Source organism: Bos taurus, chromosome 10 (genome assembly GCF_002263795.3).
Source record: "Bos taurus isolate L1 Dominette 01449 registration number 42190680 breed Hereford chromosome 10, ARS-UCD2.0, whole genome shotgun sequence".
NCBI lineage: Eukaryota > Metazoa > Chordata > Mammalia > Artiodactyla > Bovidae > Bos > Bos taurus.
In genome coordinates, this window is record NC_037337.1 from 53,937,639 (window position 1) to 53,952,320 (window position 14,682).

The 14,682-nt window shown below is 37.7% G+C and overlaps 1 protein-coding gene across 4 annotated transcripts in view; it reads left to right on the forward strand.

Annotated features, from left to right (window-relative positions):
- The window catches only part of MNS1 (meiosis specific nuclear structural 1), a 174,609-nt gene that overhangs the window by 132,904 nt on the left and 27,023 nt on the right, over positions 1–14,682 (forward strand). For all 4 annotated transcript variants that reach the window (XM_005211696.5, XM_024997634.2, XM_005211695.5 and 1 more), the window contains 3 exon segments: positions 10,254–10,483; positions 10,851–11,067; positions 11,163–11,270. In XM_005211696.5, coding sequence (XP_005211753.1) covers positions 10,254–10,483; positions 10,851–11,067; positions 11,163–11,270 — 555 coding nt within the window.

A 14,682-nucleotide genomic window follows, 5' to 3' on the forward strand; every position in this document is an offset into this window, starting at 1 on the left:
ATCGAGCCCATCTTTGCATGAAATGTTCCCTTGGTATCTCTAATTTTCTTGAAGAGATCTCTAGTCTTTCCCATTCTGTTGTTTTTCTCTATTTCTTTGCATTGATCGCTGAGGAAGGAATTCTTATCTCTTCTTGCTATTCTTTGGAACTCTGCATTCAGATGCTTATATCTTTCCTTTTCTCCTTTGCTTTCGCTTCTCTTCTTTTCACAGCTATTTGTAAGGCCTCCTCCAGACAGCCATTTTGCTTTTTTGCATTTCTTTTTCTTGGGGATGGTCTTGATCCCTGTCTCCTGTACAGTGTCATGAACCTCTGTCCATAGTTCATCAGGCACTGTGTCTATCAGATCTAGTCCCTTAAATCTATTTCTCACTTCCACTGTATAATCGTTAGGGATTTGATTTAGGTCATACCTGAATGGTCTAGTGGTTTTCCCTACTTTCTTCAATTTAAGTCTGAATTTGGCAATAAGGATTTCATGATCTGGGCCACATCAGCTCCTAGTCTTGTTTTTGTTGACTGTATAGAGCTTCTCCATCTTTGGCTGCAAAGAATATAATCAATCTGATTTCGGTGTTGACCATCTGGTGATGTCCAAGTGTAGAGTCTTCTCTTGTGTTGTTGGAAGAGGGTGTTTGCTATGACCAGTGCATTTTCTTGGCGAAACTCTATTAGTCTTTGCCCTGCTTCATTCTGTATTCCAAGGCCAAATTTGCCTGTTACTCCAGGTGTTTCTTGACTTCCTACTTTTGTATTCCAGTCCCCTATAATGAAAAGGACATCTTTTTTGGGTGTTAGTTCTAAAACGTCTTGTAGGTCTTCATAGAACCATTCAACTTCAGCTTCTTCAGCGTTATTGGTTGGGGCATAGACTTGGATTACTGTGATATTGAATGGTTTGCTGCCGGGGTCCAGCCCCTGCTGATCCAGGGTATTCGAAGGAGAGATGGCATCGGCGACCTATTTCTTTAAATATTCATCAAAGATATAAAGAGTAATAGAATGAGGATAGCTCAGTGAGGAAATTCAGTGGAGAAAAGAGGCTGAATAATTCAGCCAGAAGGTGAGAGAAAGAACGACATGGGGAGACCAAGTTTTGGTGAACAAGGCCCGCACTTTATTTTTCAAAGTAGTTTTTATACCTTAAGTTATGCATAGAGGATAATGGGGGAAGGGGTAGAGTCATGCAGTAAGCCAGGCTTTCTTCCTGCAAACTTATCGTATGCAAAAGTTTAGGTGATTTGCATCATCTGCTGGCCCGGAGGCCTGTTAACATTTTAAGACCCTTTCTTCAGAAAACTTATTTTTCTCTAAAGGTGATTAGGCAGACGCCACCCTCCAAAAGCATTGGATAGAGTTGCGTTCCTATAGGGCAAAGGTAAGGTGGGCTCAGTCAAGAAAAGAATTAACTCAAGGGTCCAAGGTTACAAACATTGAGGCTACTACTTACATTTCTATATACCCATTATATCAATCAATACACTGCCAAGGACACAGTAGGTAAGGGGTATGGAGACTAAGCAGCAAACATTGGCCCAATAAGTGAAAAATCCTTCACCAATACAATTTCTAATCAATCTTTTAACTACTCAAAGGAATCTGTGTTTAGACAGTTTAGAACATCTCCTGCCTCTCACAGTTGGGAGGCTCTGAACAATCACATGTGGCCAGAAAAACCTATTCAGGCAGGCTAGAGGATATCCAAAGGAGTTTGTAGGTTGAAACACTGTCACACCCAGGAATTATTAACTGGACCTGTAAATTAACTCTTTTTTCAGAGAGAGGTAGTGGGGGACAGCCCTCGTAAAGTCAGAGGTGTAGGTGAAAGCACAAAGCAGAAGGTAGGCAGACTCTGGTTTGGGGGTAGATGCTCAAGAATTTCCAGGGGGACTCCTGAGGCTTGATCCCGCCTTTGCGTATGCCAAGCCTCCTTCCTCATGACCTTTGCCACGGGCGGAGTTCCTCACGCTGGCTCCCGGCAGTGATAGAATTCCAGTTGAGCTATTCCAGATCCTGAAAGATGATGCTGTGGAAAGTGCTGCACTCAATATGCAATATGCAATATGCACTCAATATGCAATATGCCGGCTCCCGGCAGTTTGCCTTGGAGACGAACAGAGATCATTCTGTCATTTTTGAGATTGCATCCAAGTACTGCATTTCAGACTCTTTTGTTGACCATGATGGCTACTCCATTTCTTCTGAGGGATTTGTACTCGCAGTAGTAGATAGAATGGTCATCTGATTTAAATTCACCCATTCCAGTCCATTTGAGTTCGCTAATTCCTAGAATGTCAACATTCACGCTTGCCATCTCTTGTTTGACCACTTCCAATTTGCTTTGATTCATGGACCTGACATTCCAGGTTCCTATGCAATATTGCTCTTTACAGCATTGGACCTTGCTTCTATCACCAGTCACATCCACAGCTGGGTATTGTTTTTGCTTTGGCTCCATCCCTTCATTCTTTCTGGAGTTATTTCTCCACTGATCTCCAGTAGCATATCGGGCACCTACTGACCTAGGGAGTTCCTCTTTCAGTATCCTACCATTTTGCCTTTTCATACTGTTCATGGGGTTCTCAAGGCAAGAATACTGAAGTGGTTTGCCATTCCCTTCTCCAGTGGACCACATTCTGTCAGATCTCTCCACCATGACCTGCCCTTCTTGGGTTGCCCCGCAGGCATGGCTTAGTTTCATTGAGTTAGACAAGGCTGTGGTCCTAGTGTGATTAGATTGACTAGTTTTCTGTGAGTATGGTTTCAGTGTGTCTGCCTCTGATGATCAGTGTATTTTAGAATGCTATTAAATTTTTTATTTTTTAAATGTTCAAAACATCAACTATAAACAGTGCTGCAATGAACATTGGGGTACATGTGTCTCCTTCAATTCTGGTTTCCTCAGTGTGTATGCCCAGCAGTGGGATTGCTGGGTCATAAGGCAGTTCTATTTCCAGTTTTTAAGGAATCTCCACACTGTTCTCCATAGTGGCTGTACTAGTTTGCATTCCCACCAACAGCACAAGAGGGTTCCCTTTTCTCCACACCCTCTCCAGCATTTATTGCTTGTAGACTTTTGGATCGCAGCCATTCTGACTGGCGTGAAATGATACCTCATAGTGGTTTTGATTTGCATTTCTCTGATAATGAGTGATGTTGAGCATCTTTTCATGTGTTTGTTAGCCATCTGTATGTCTTCTTTGGAGAAATGTCTATTTAGTTCTTTGGCCCATTTTTTGATTGGGTCATTTATTTTTCTGGAATTGAGCTGCAGGAGTTGCTTGTATATTTTTGAGATGAGTTGTTTGTCAGTTGCTTCATTTGCTATTATTTTCTCCCATTCTGAATGCTGTCTTTTCACCTTGCTTATAGTTTCCTTGTTGTGCAGAAGCTTTTAAGTTTAATTAGGTCCCATTTGTTTATTTTTGCTTTTATTTCCAATATTCTGGGAGGTGGGTCATAGAGGATCCTGCTGTAATGTATGTCGGAGAGTGTTTTGCCTATGTTCTCCTCTAGGAGTTTTATAGTTTCTGGTCTTACGTTTAGATCTTTAATCCATTTTGAGTTTATTTTTGTGTATGGTGTTAGAAAGTGTTCTAGTTTCATTCTTTTACAAGTGGTTGACCAGTTTTCCCAGCACTACTTGTTAAAGAGATTGTCTTTACTCCATTGTATATTCTTGCCTCCTTTGTCAAAGATAAGGTGTCCATATGTGCGTGGCTTTATCTCTGGGCTTTCTATTTTGTTCCGTTGATCTATATTTCTGTCTTTGTGCCAGTACCATACTGTCTTGATGACTGTGGCTTTGTAATAGAGCCTGAGGTCAGGCAGGTTGATTCCTCCAGTTCCATTCTTCTTTCTCAAGATTGCATTGGCTATTCGATGTTTTTTTGTATTTCCATACAAATTGTGAGATTATTTGTTCTAGCTCTGTGAAGAATACTGTTCGTAGCTTGATAGAGATTGCATTGAATCTATAGATTGCTTTGGGTAGTATACTCATTTTCACTATATTGATTCTTCTGATCCACGAACATGGTATATTTCTCCATCTATTAGTGTCCTCTTTGATTTCTTTCACCAGTGTTTTATAGTTTTCTATATATAGGTCTTTAGTTTCTTTAGGTAGATATATTCCTAAGTATTTTATTCTTTTCATTTCAATCGTTCATCGCAGCATTGTTTACAATAGCCAGGACGTGGAAGCAACCTAGATGTCCATCAACAGATGAATGGATAAGAAAGCTGTGGTACATATACACAATGGAGTATTACTCAGCCATTAAAAAGAATACATTTTAATCAGTTCTAATAAAGTGGATGAAACTGGAGCCTATTATACAGAGTGAAGTTAGCCAGAGAGAAAAACATGAATGCAGTATACTAACGCATATATATGGAATTTAGAAAGATGGTAACGATAACCCTGTATGCGAGACAGCAAAAGAGACACAGATGTATAGAACAGTCTTTAGGATTCTGTGGGAGAGGGAGAGGGTGGGATGATTTGGGAGAATGGCATTGAAACATGTATAATATCATATATGAAATGAATCGCCAGTCCAAGTTCAATGCATGATACTGGATGCTTGAGGCTGGTGCACTGAGACAACGCAGAGGGATGGTACAGGAAGGGAGGAGGGAGGGGGGTTCGGGATGAGGAATATGTGTACACCTGTGGCAGATTCATGTTGATGTATGGCAAAACCAATACAATATTGTAAAGTAACCTCCAATTAAAATAAATAAATTTATATTTTAAAAAGTCAACTATAACTTTAGGTGGGTAACTTTTCTGTTTAGTAAACAGAAATCTTTTCTTTTCATGATTTCCTCTAATTTTATCCTCTTTCCTTACTCTTGACCTACTACCCATAATTATCGGTAGTAGTTACTCTTGGGCAAAGGAGTTTCAAACACACTCAGCAGTAGTATTACACAGTTTAAAATAGGGTTTATTAACCCTTACAAGCTGAATGTACATCATCACTTGAATTTTTGTTGTCACTCAGAAAGGCTAGACATAGATGAAGAAGTCTGATGGCAGTATTACATAGTCTTTTAAGTTCCCTCACCCTCATTTCTCTATTATTTTGTAGCGCATTTTAATAGCAGAGTTCCCTCTCTCCTAGATCCCTTTCAGAGATGTTTTACAGCTATTAAAAAGAAGGGCTTCCCTGGTGGCTCAGCAGGGAAGAATGTGCCTGCTAATGCAGTTGGCACAGGTTCAGTCCCTGGATTGGGAAGATCCCCTGGAGTAGGAAATGGCAACCCACTCCAGTATTCTTACCTGGAAAATCCCATGGACAGAGGAGCCCAGCAGGCTATAGTCCATGGGGTCGCAAAGAAATCAGACATATCTGAGCACAGACACACACTGAGAGAGAGGTAAAGGCAAATATTCTGGCTTTTAAAATTGGCCAGAATATATTCTATATTCAGAGGAAAAAAAGCAAGTTGTGAAAAAACATGTCGGAAAATAATAAATTTTATTGACCATTTTATAGACCATTTTTATTTTTGAAAACCTGTGCAGATAGGTATGTGTATACAACATCTGTGGATATCTGTATACACACATACATATGTGTTGTGTATATCAACAAACACATACAGTTAGATGGGTGATATCAAAACACTTAACCAGTGCAGTGTTATATAAGCCTCAGATAAGAACAGTTTCTGGCTGTTGTGACACAAGTGTGCATGTATGTTAGTACAGAAAAAATCTATAGGGTTGTACAGCATGCTGTTAACAATGATAGCCTTTGGTGTGGCAGATGGTAAGAGAGGCTAAGGAAATGTCACTCTAAACGCCATATTCTACCCTTTTAAAAATAAAGTAGAACATGATGTACAGTTTGAACAGTAGATAGCAGTTTTAATTATTTTGATAATTGAAGTTATTCAAGGCAATTGTAGATATTTACTCTGGCTATTGAAATACTTGTTATTTTCTAAATAAAGTTGAGCCACAAAAATTAAATCAAATACTCTTAGACTTGACTAGGTGTCAGGATATTTAGGTGCTAGTTTTGGCTGTGTCTCTTAGCCTTAGTTTTCTTATTTGTGAAATAAGATTATTGTATTTCTGTAAGTGTGTGTACATTTGTACAAACATGTTTTGTCATGTCATATTTTTCCTGTAGAGCCTAGTACAATATGTGCTAAGAAAGCAGAGGAAAGAAAGAATTTGAGTCAAGTAACATTTACAGTGTATATGTTAAAGGCATCAATTAGATCAGGAATAGCATTTACATCAGTTCAGATACTCAGTTGTATCTGACTCTGCGACCCCATGAAGCTCAGCACACCAGCCCTCCCTGTCCATCACCAACTCCCGGAGCTCACTCAAACTCATGTCCACTGAGTCAGTGATGCCGTCCAACCATCTCATCCTCTGTCGTCCCCTTCTCCTCCTGCCTTCAATCTTTCCCAGCATCAGGGTCTTTTCGAATGAGTCAGTTCTTCACATCAGGTGGCTAAAGTATTGGAGCTTCAGCTTCAGCATCAGTCCTTCCAATGAATATTCAGGACTGATTTCCCTTAGGATGGACTGGTTGGCTCTCCTTGCAGTCCAAAAGACTCTCAAGAGTCTTCTCCAACACCACAGTTCAAAAGCATCAATTCTTTGGCACTCAGCTTTCTTTATAGTCCAACTCTCACATCTATACACTACTGCTAGAAAAACCATAGCCTTGACTAGAGGGACCTTTTTTGAACAAGTAATGTCTCTGCTTTTTAACATGCTGTCTAGGTTGGTCATAACTTTCCTTCCAAGGAGTTCAGTTCAGTCGCTCAGTCATATCCACTCTTTGTAACCCCATGAACTGCAGCACACCAGGCCTCCCTGTCCATCACCAACTGCCAGAGTCCACCCAAACCCATGTCCATCGAGTCGATGATGCCATCCAACCATCTCATCCTCTGTCTCCCCTTCTTCTCCTGCCCTCAATCTTTCCCAGCATCAGGGTGTTTTCAAATGAGTCAGCTCTTCGCATCAGGTGGCCAAAGATTTGGAATTTCAGCTTCAACATCAGTCCTTCCAATGAACACCCAGGACTGATCTCCTTTAGAATGGACTGGTTGGATCTCCTTGCAGTCCAAGGGACTCTCAAGAGTCTTATCCAACATCACAGTTCAAAAGCATCAATTCTTCGGTGCTCAGCTTTCTTTATAGTCCAACTCTCACATCCATACATGACCACTGGAAAAACCATAGCCTTGACTAGACGGACCTTTGTTGGCAAAGTAATGTTTCTTCTTTTTAATATGCTGCCTAAGTTGGTTATAACTTTCCTTCCAAGGAGTAAACACCTTTTAATTTCATGGCTGCAGTCACCATCTGCAGTGGTTTCAGAGCACCCAAAAATAAAATCTGACACTGTTTCCACTGTTTCCCCATCTATTTCCCATGAAGTGATGGGACCAGATGCCATGATCTTCGTTTTCTGAATGTTGAGTTTTAAGCCAACTTTTTCACTCTCCTCTTTCACTTTTGAGAGGCTCTTTAGTTCTTCATCACTTTCTGCCATAAGGGTTGGTGTCATCTGCATATCTGAGGTTTCTGATATTTCTCCTGGCAATCTTGATTCCAGCTTGTGCTTCCTCTAGCCCAGCATTTCTCATGATGTACTCTGCATATAAGTTAAATAAGCAGGGTGACAATATACAGCCTTGATGTACTCCTTTTCCTATTTGGAACCAGTCTGTGTTCTATGTCCAGTCTAACTGTTGCTTCCTGACCTGCATACAGGTTTCTCAAGAGGTAGGTCAGGTGGTCTGGTATTCCCATCTCTTTCACAATTTTCCACAATTTATTGTGATCCACACAGTCAAAGGCTTTGGCATAGTCAGTAATAAAGCAGAAATAGATGTTTTTCTGGAACTCTCTTCCCTTTTCCATGATCCAGTGGATGTTGGCAATTTGATCTCTGGTTCCTCTGCCTTTTCTAAAACCAGCTTGAACATCTGGAACTTCACGGTTCATGTATTACTGAAGCCTGGCTTGGAGAATTTTAAGCATTACTTTACTAGCGTGTGAGATGAGTGCAATTTTGCGGTAGTTTGAGCATTCTTTGGCATTGCCTTTCTTTGGGATTGGAATGAACTGACCTTTTCCAGTCCTGTGGCCACTGCTGAGTTTTCCAAATTTGCTGGCATATTGAGTGCAGCACTTTCACAGCGTCATCCTTCAGGATTTGAAATAGCTCAACTGGAATTCCATCACCTCCACTAGCTTTGTTCATAGTGATGCTTCCTAAGGCCCATTTGACTTCACATTCCAGGATGTCTGGCTCTAGGTGAGTGATCACACCATTCTGATTATCTGGGTCGTGAAGATGTTTTCTGTACAGTTCTTCTGTGTATTCTTGCCACCTCTTCTTAATAATTTCTGCTTCTGTTAGGTCTCTACCATTTCTGTCCTTTATTGAGCCCATCTTTGCATGAAATGCTCCCTTGGGGTCTCTAATTTTCTTGAAGAGATCTCTAGTCTCTATTTTCCTCTATTCTTTGCATTGATCGGTGAGGAAGGCTTTCTTATCTATCCTTGCTATTCTTTGGAACTAAGTGTCTTTTAATTAGCATTAACATTAGCCTTTATATTTTATTTTTTAAAACTTTTTATTTTTTATGGTGTGTAGCCAGTTAGCAAGTATGATAGTTTCAAGTGAAAATTGAAGGTACTCAGCCATGCATAGACATGTATCCATTCTCTCCCAGACTCCCCTCCCATCCAGGCTGCCACATAACATTGAGGAGAGTTCCTTATGCTATACAGTTAGTCCTTGTTGGTTATCCATTTTAAATATGGTAGTGTAAACATGTCCACCCCAAACTCCCTAACTATTCTTTCTGCTGCTGCAACCATAAGCTCATTCTCTGTGCATCTTTTTCTGTTTAGTAAGTTCATTTGTAATATTTCTTTTTATATTCCGTGTATAAGGAATGTCATATGATATTTTTCCTTCTCTGTTCAACTTATTTCACTAAGTATGACACTGTCTAGGTCCATGCATGTTCCTGCAAGTAGCATTATTTCATTCTTTTTAATGGCTGAGTAATATTCCGTTGTATATATGTCCCACATCTTTATCCATTCCTCTGTTGGTGGACATTTAGGTTGCTTCCATGTCTTGGTTATTGTAAGTAGTGCTTCAGTGAACATTGGGGTGCATGTATCCTTTTGGATCATGTTTTTCTCCTGAAATGCGCCCAGGAGTGGGATTGCAAGGTTATATGGTAGCTCTATTTTAGTTTTTTAAGGAACCTCCATACTGTTCTCCATAGTGGCAGCACCAATTTACATACCCACCAACAGTGAGGAAAGTTCCCTTCTCTCTACACCCTCTCCAGCATTTATTGTTTGTGGATCTTTTGATGATAGCCACTGTTCACCTTCATATTTTTATCTGTTTCTTATTTTGTGTTTGATACTGCTAACCATTCTAGCATTTGGGATGTGATCATAATGGTAAAGGATAACTTTTTAAACTGCCCCAGTGTATATACGTTAAACCATTTTGTTAAATGATTTCAAAATGCTCAAAAAAATCAAGGTAACTCATTCAAGATGCAGGATTGTGTCTCATTCAGAAGGAATGGTCTTGAAGAGTGAATTAAAACCTCAGAAAACAGACACAGTATTGTATGTGACCCTTTTTTTAAGTTAAAGTTATTTCAAAGGCCTTTAATAAATGAGAAAGGGGACATTTCAAAGGCCACTGGCAGCAAAGAAAATTTAGGCTGAGAGAACTTGAGTTGCTCAGAGCTATATTTAATAGCAGACAGGTATAAAAAAGATAGCACCATCCTTACTCCAAATAGCAGCCAGTACCCAGTGGAGCTAAAATTTGTGAAAATTACCTACATCAACTTTTAAGTAGATGAGGAAGATGACTGTTGCTTTAGAAATTAACAAAATTATTAATGAAGCACTTCTAATCTTACTTACTGTTTTTCAAGTGTGGAGTTATTCTCCTTATTGCCCTGAGAGCTACTTGAAGAAATAGGAAAGCCTTTAGGGTTTGCTTTTCATTCAAACCCCACTTTTCATTCAAACTCTTCTTTTCATTCATTTGCTTTTCATTCAAACCCCTCAGGTGACAGTGACTTACCTTTGCTTTTTATCTACACAGATGAAAATATTTTATGAAATAGGCCTTATAGTATTCAGTTCCATGTGCTAAAAGTATTTGTCATATTTTGCTCAGGTTTGATAATAGAAAGATGAGTTTTGTTTTAATAACAGAAACGTGATGCTGAAATAGCCAGAACTATGATGGAAGAGCACGAGAGGTTAATAAAGGAAGAGAGTGCTGCAGAGGACAAACGAAACCAAGCAAAAGCACAGTACAGTCATGACTTAGAGAAACAACTGGAGGAACAAGAGAAGAAAAAGCAGGAAGCTTATGAGCAGCTGCTGAAAGAGAAACTCATGATTGATGAAATTGTTAGGAAAATCTATGAAGAAGATCAATTGTAAGTTTGCCCCAACTTTCTTACATGCTTAAACATGCTTAAATATTTGTTAGATTTATCTCAAGCTTGTCATGAAGAATAAACCACCTAAGAAGTGCCTGATACACAGTAAGTCCTCAGTAAATGTTATGACCTAAACTGAGACCAAGTCTTATTTATCTTTGTTAGTATAACAATTAATTGATAATTAAGAGATACTTATTAAGTAACAGTGACTAAACCTTTTTTTCCTTAATGCATATCAGGAGAACTTGTTTTCTGTTCAGTTTCCTTGGTAGACAGCTAAAGGAAATGACACTCATGTTTTTTTTTACTTTTTTATTATTATTTCTGTTACTATCGAACTGCACTCACTATTACTTTTTAGGGAAAGACAGCAAAGGTTAGAGAAAATGAATACAACTCGAAGGTATATAGAAGAGTTTCAGAAAGAGCAGGCTCTCTGGAGAAAAAAGAAACGGGAGGAGATGGAAGAAGAAAATAGAAAAATAATAGAGTTTGCCAAGTTGCAGCAACAAAGAGAAGAAGATCGAATGGCAAAAGTTCAAGAAAGTGAAGAAAAAAGACTACAGCTTAAAAATATGGTACTAAAATAATTGTTTTAACACTGGAGAAATTCTTAAATATTTGTCATAGAATTTGATTCTTATACATGTTTTTTTTTTTTTTTTTTTAATAGCTGACTCAGAGGTTGGAAGAAATGCTGCGGCAACGTGAAGATTTAGAACAAGTGCGACAGGAATTATACCAGGAAGAACAAGCTGAAATATATAAGAAGAAACTAGAAGTAAGTTTTGGAAATTGAAGGAATGATTAGCATAGTGAAAGTGAAAGCTTTAGTTGCTCAGTCATGTTGACTCTTTGTGACCCCACTGACTGCAGCCCAGCAAGCTCCTCTGTCCATGGAATTCTCCAGGCAAGAATACTAGGGTCACCATTTCCTTCTCCAGGTTAACATAGAGAAGAGTACTATTTTGAGATGAAGCAGTAGAAAGGTAATAGATTTAAACCCAACTATATTGATAGTTACCTTACATGTAAGTGTCGTATAAGTGCTACATTTAAAAGAGAGATTTTCAGGCTGGATAAAAGAGCTAGACCCAGACAACATTAAAAAAAAACTGCATCAAAAAGCATGATGCAACTATATTGTCTACAAGAGACATAATTTAAATATGAAGACATATATGTTTAAAAACAAAAGGATGGAGAAAGATATGCAGACAAACACCAATCAAAAGCATGTTAGGGTAGAAATCATGATGATAATAGGCTAAATTCATCTAGAGGATATAATACCCTAGAAGTGTATGAACTTAAATAAAACTTCAACTACAATACCTGTAGCAAAACTGAAAAAACTGAGAGGAGAAAGATAAATCCGTAATTATATTTGAATATTTCAATACTCCTTCTCATTAATATATAAAATAACTAGTCATAAAACCATGGGATATAGCATTGAACAATTTGACCTCAAGTTATGACAATTTGTCAGTTTTCTAATTGGGTGTTTTTTGTTAATTTATTATAGGATTTTGAGAGTCCTTTATGTATTCTAGTTCTTTGTCAGGTGTGTGGTTTACAGATATTTTTTCCTAGTCTACATGTTGTCTTTTCATCCTCTTAATGGGGGTCTTTTCCAAAGCAAATGTTTTCAATTTCTGTGAAGTCTAACTTAGCAATTTCTGTTTATATGGACCATAACTTTAGTATCAGTTCTAGGACGTCTTTACCTAGAACCCAAAGAATTTTCTTTTTTTTTTTTTCCTTAAAAGATTTCCTCTTCAGTTAATTTTTGTTTGTAGGTTATGAGACTTAGGCCAGTTTCTGTTTTGCTTTTCTATGTCCAATTGGTCTAGTTGCAACTATTTGTTGAAAGGTTTTTTCTCTTACACGCAGTTGCTTTTGCTACTTTGTTTAAAACACATTTTAAACAAAGCTGAGCACATTTGTGCGTATATTCCTGGGATCTCTGTTTTGTCTGTTGATTTATGTGCCTATCCCTTCAGGAGGACCACACAGTTTTGATTACTGTATCTATATAAAGTCTTCAAGATCGTTTTAGTTATTCTAATTCCTCAGCCTTTCCATATAAAGTTTAGAGTAATCTTAACTCTATCTACAAATAGTCTTTGGGGAATTTGATAGGAATTAAATTAAATCTGAATATCAATTTGGGGAAGATTGACATGGTCACTATATTGAGTCTTATAGTCCAGGAACATGGTATGACTCTTCATTTACAATTTCCCCTTGAACAACACAGGTTTGAGTTGTGTGAGTCCACCTATATTTGGATATTTTTCAGTAGTAAAATCTACTGTTTACACAGTCCATGGTTGGTTGATTCCACAGATATAGATATAGATCTATGGATATATAGATATCTACAGATATAGAACTGTGGATACAGAGAGCTGACTAAATTTATGTGGTTTAACCCCTGTATCGTTCAAGTCAATTCTGTTTAAGTCATCTTTGAATTTTTTCATCAGTGTTTTATATTCTTCAGCATACAAATCCTGTACATGTTTTGTTAGATTTACATCGAAGTATTTCAGTTTTTTGAATGATTGTAAATGGAATTTAAGTTTTAATTTCATTGTCTACATACTCATTGCTAGTGAATTGACTTTAAAAAAAATATATATTTACCTTGTATCTCATGACCTTGCTGAATTCACTTAGTAGCTGTAGGAATTTGTAGGAGTTGGTTTGTTTTTCCATACATAGTCATGTCTTCTGCAAATAGGAACAGTTTCATTTCCTGGTTTCTTATCTATACACTTAAAAAAAATATTTATTTATTTAGCTTTAGTTGTGGTACATGGGATCTTTACTTGTGGCATGTGGGATCTAGTTCCATGACCAGGGATCAAACCCCAGGCCTCCTGCAGTGAGAAGGCAGAGTCTTAGCTGCTGGACCACCAGGGAAGTCCCATCTCTACACTTTTTATTTACTTTTTTGTTTTATTGTACTGGCTAAAAGTTTTAGCACTGGCTGGCACTATATTGGATGAATGATGAGAGTAGATGTCATCTTTGTTATCTCTCAGGGGAGAAGCATTATGTTAACTGTAGTTTTTTGTAGATGCTCTTTTTATAGTTGAGGACATTCTCTTCTATTTCTATTTTTCTGAATATTTTTATCATAAAGAGGTGTTGAATTTTGTCAAATGCTGTTTCTTCTTTAGCTTGGTTGATTGCATTGATTAACTTTGGGAGTTAATGAACCACCTTGCATCACTAGAATAAATCCCACTTGGACATGGTGTGTATGTCTTTAAATATGTGACTGGATTTTAATTTTCTAATAATGTGTTTCAGGGTTTTTGCATCCATATTCATAAAGAATATTGGTTTTTAGTTTTCATTTTGTATACTGGTGTCAGGGTAAACTGCCTTCATAAAATGAATGGAGAAGTTTCCTTCTATTTTTTATTGTTTAGAATTGATATTAGTTAATTCTTTAAACATTTGGTAGACTTTTCCAGTGAAACTATCTAGGCTAGGAATTTTATTCTTTTAGTGTTTAAAAATATTTATTCAGTGTTTTATTGTGTATTTAAGTTAATTTTTATTTATATTGGAGTATAGTTGATTTACAATATCGTGTTACTTTCAGGTATACAGCAAAGTGATTCCGTTATGCATATACATACATCCATTCTTTTCCTGATTCTTTTACTACTTAGATTATTACAGAATAATGAGTATATAGTTCCCTGTGCTATATAGTATGTTCTTGTTATCTATTATATATATGTGTGTGTGTGTGTGTATACACCTTTCTCCTTTGGTAACCATAAATTTGATTTTGAGGTCTCTTTCTGTTTTGTAAATAAGTTCATTTGTATCATTTTTTTAGATCCCATGTGTAAGAGAGATATATTTGTCTCCCTCTGACTTTTTTTCACTTAGTATGATAATACCTATCATGCCGGTTGTTATAAATGGCATTATTTCATTCTTTTTTATGGCCAAGTAATATTCCACCACCCACACCCACACCCACACCCACACACACACACACACTCACACTCTTCCTTCTCTGTTCCTTTGTTGATGGCCATTTAGGTAGCTTTTATGTCTTGGCTATTGTAAATAGACCTGCACTGAAAACATTGGAGTGCCTATATCTTTGAATTATGATTTTCTCCAGATATATGCCTAGGAGTGGGATTGCTGGATCATAT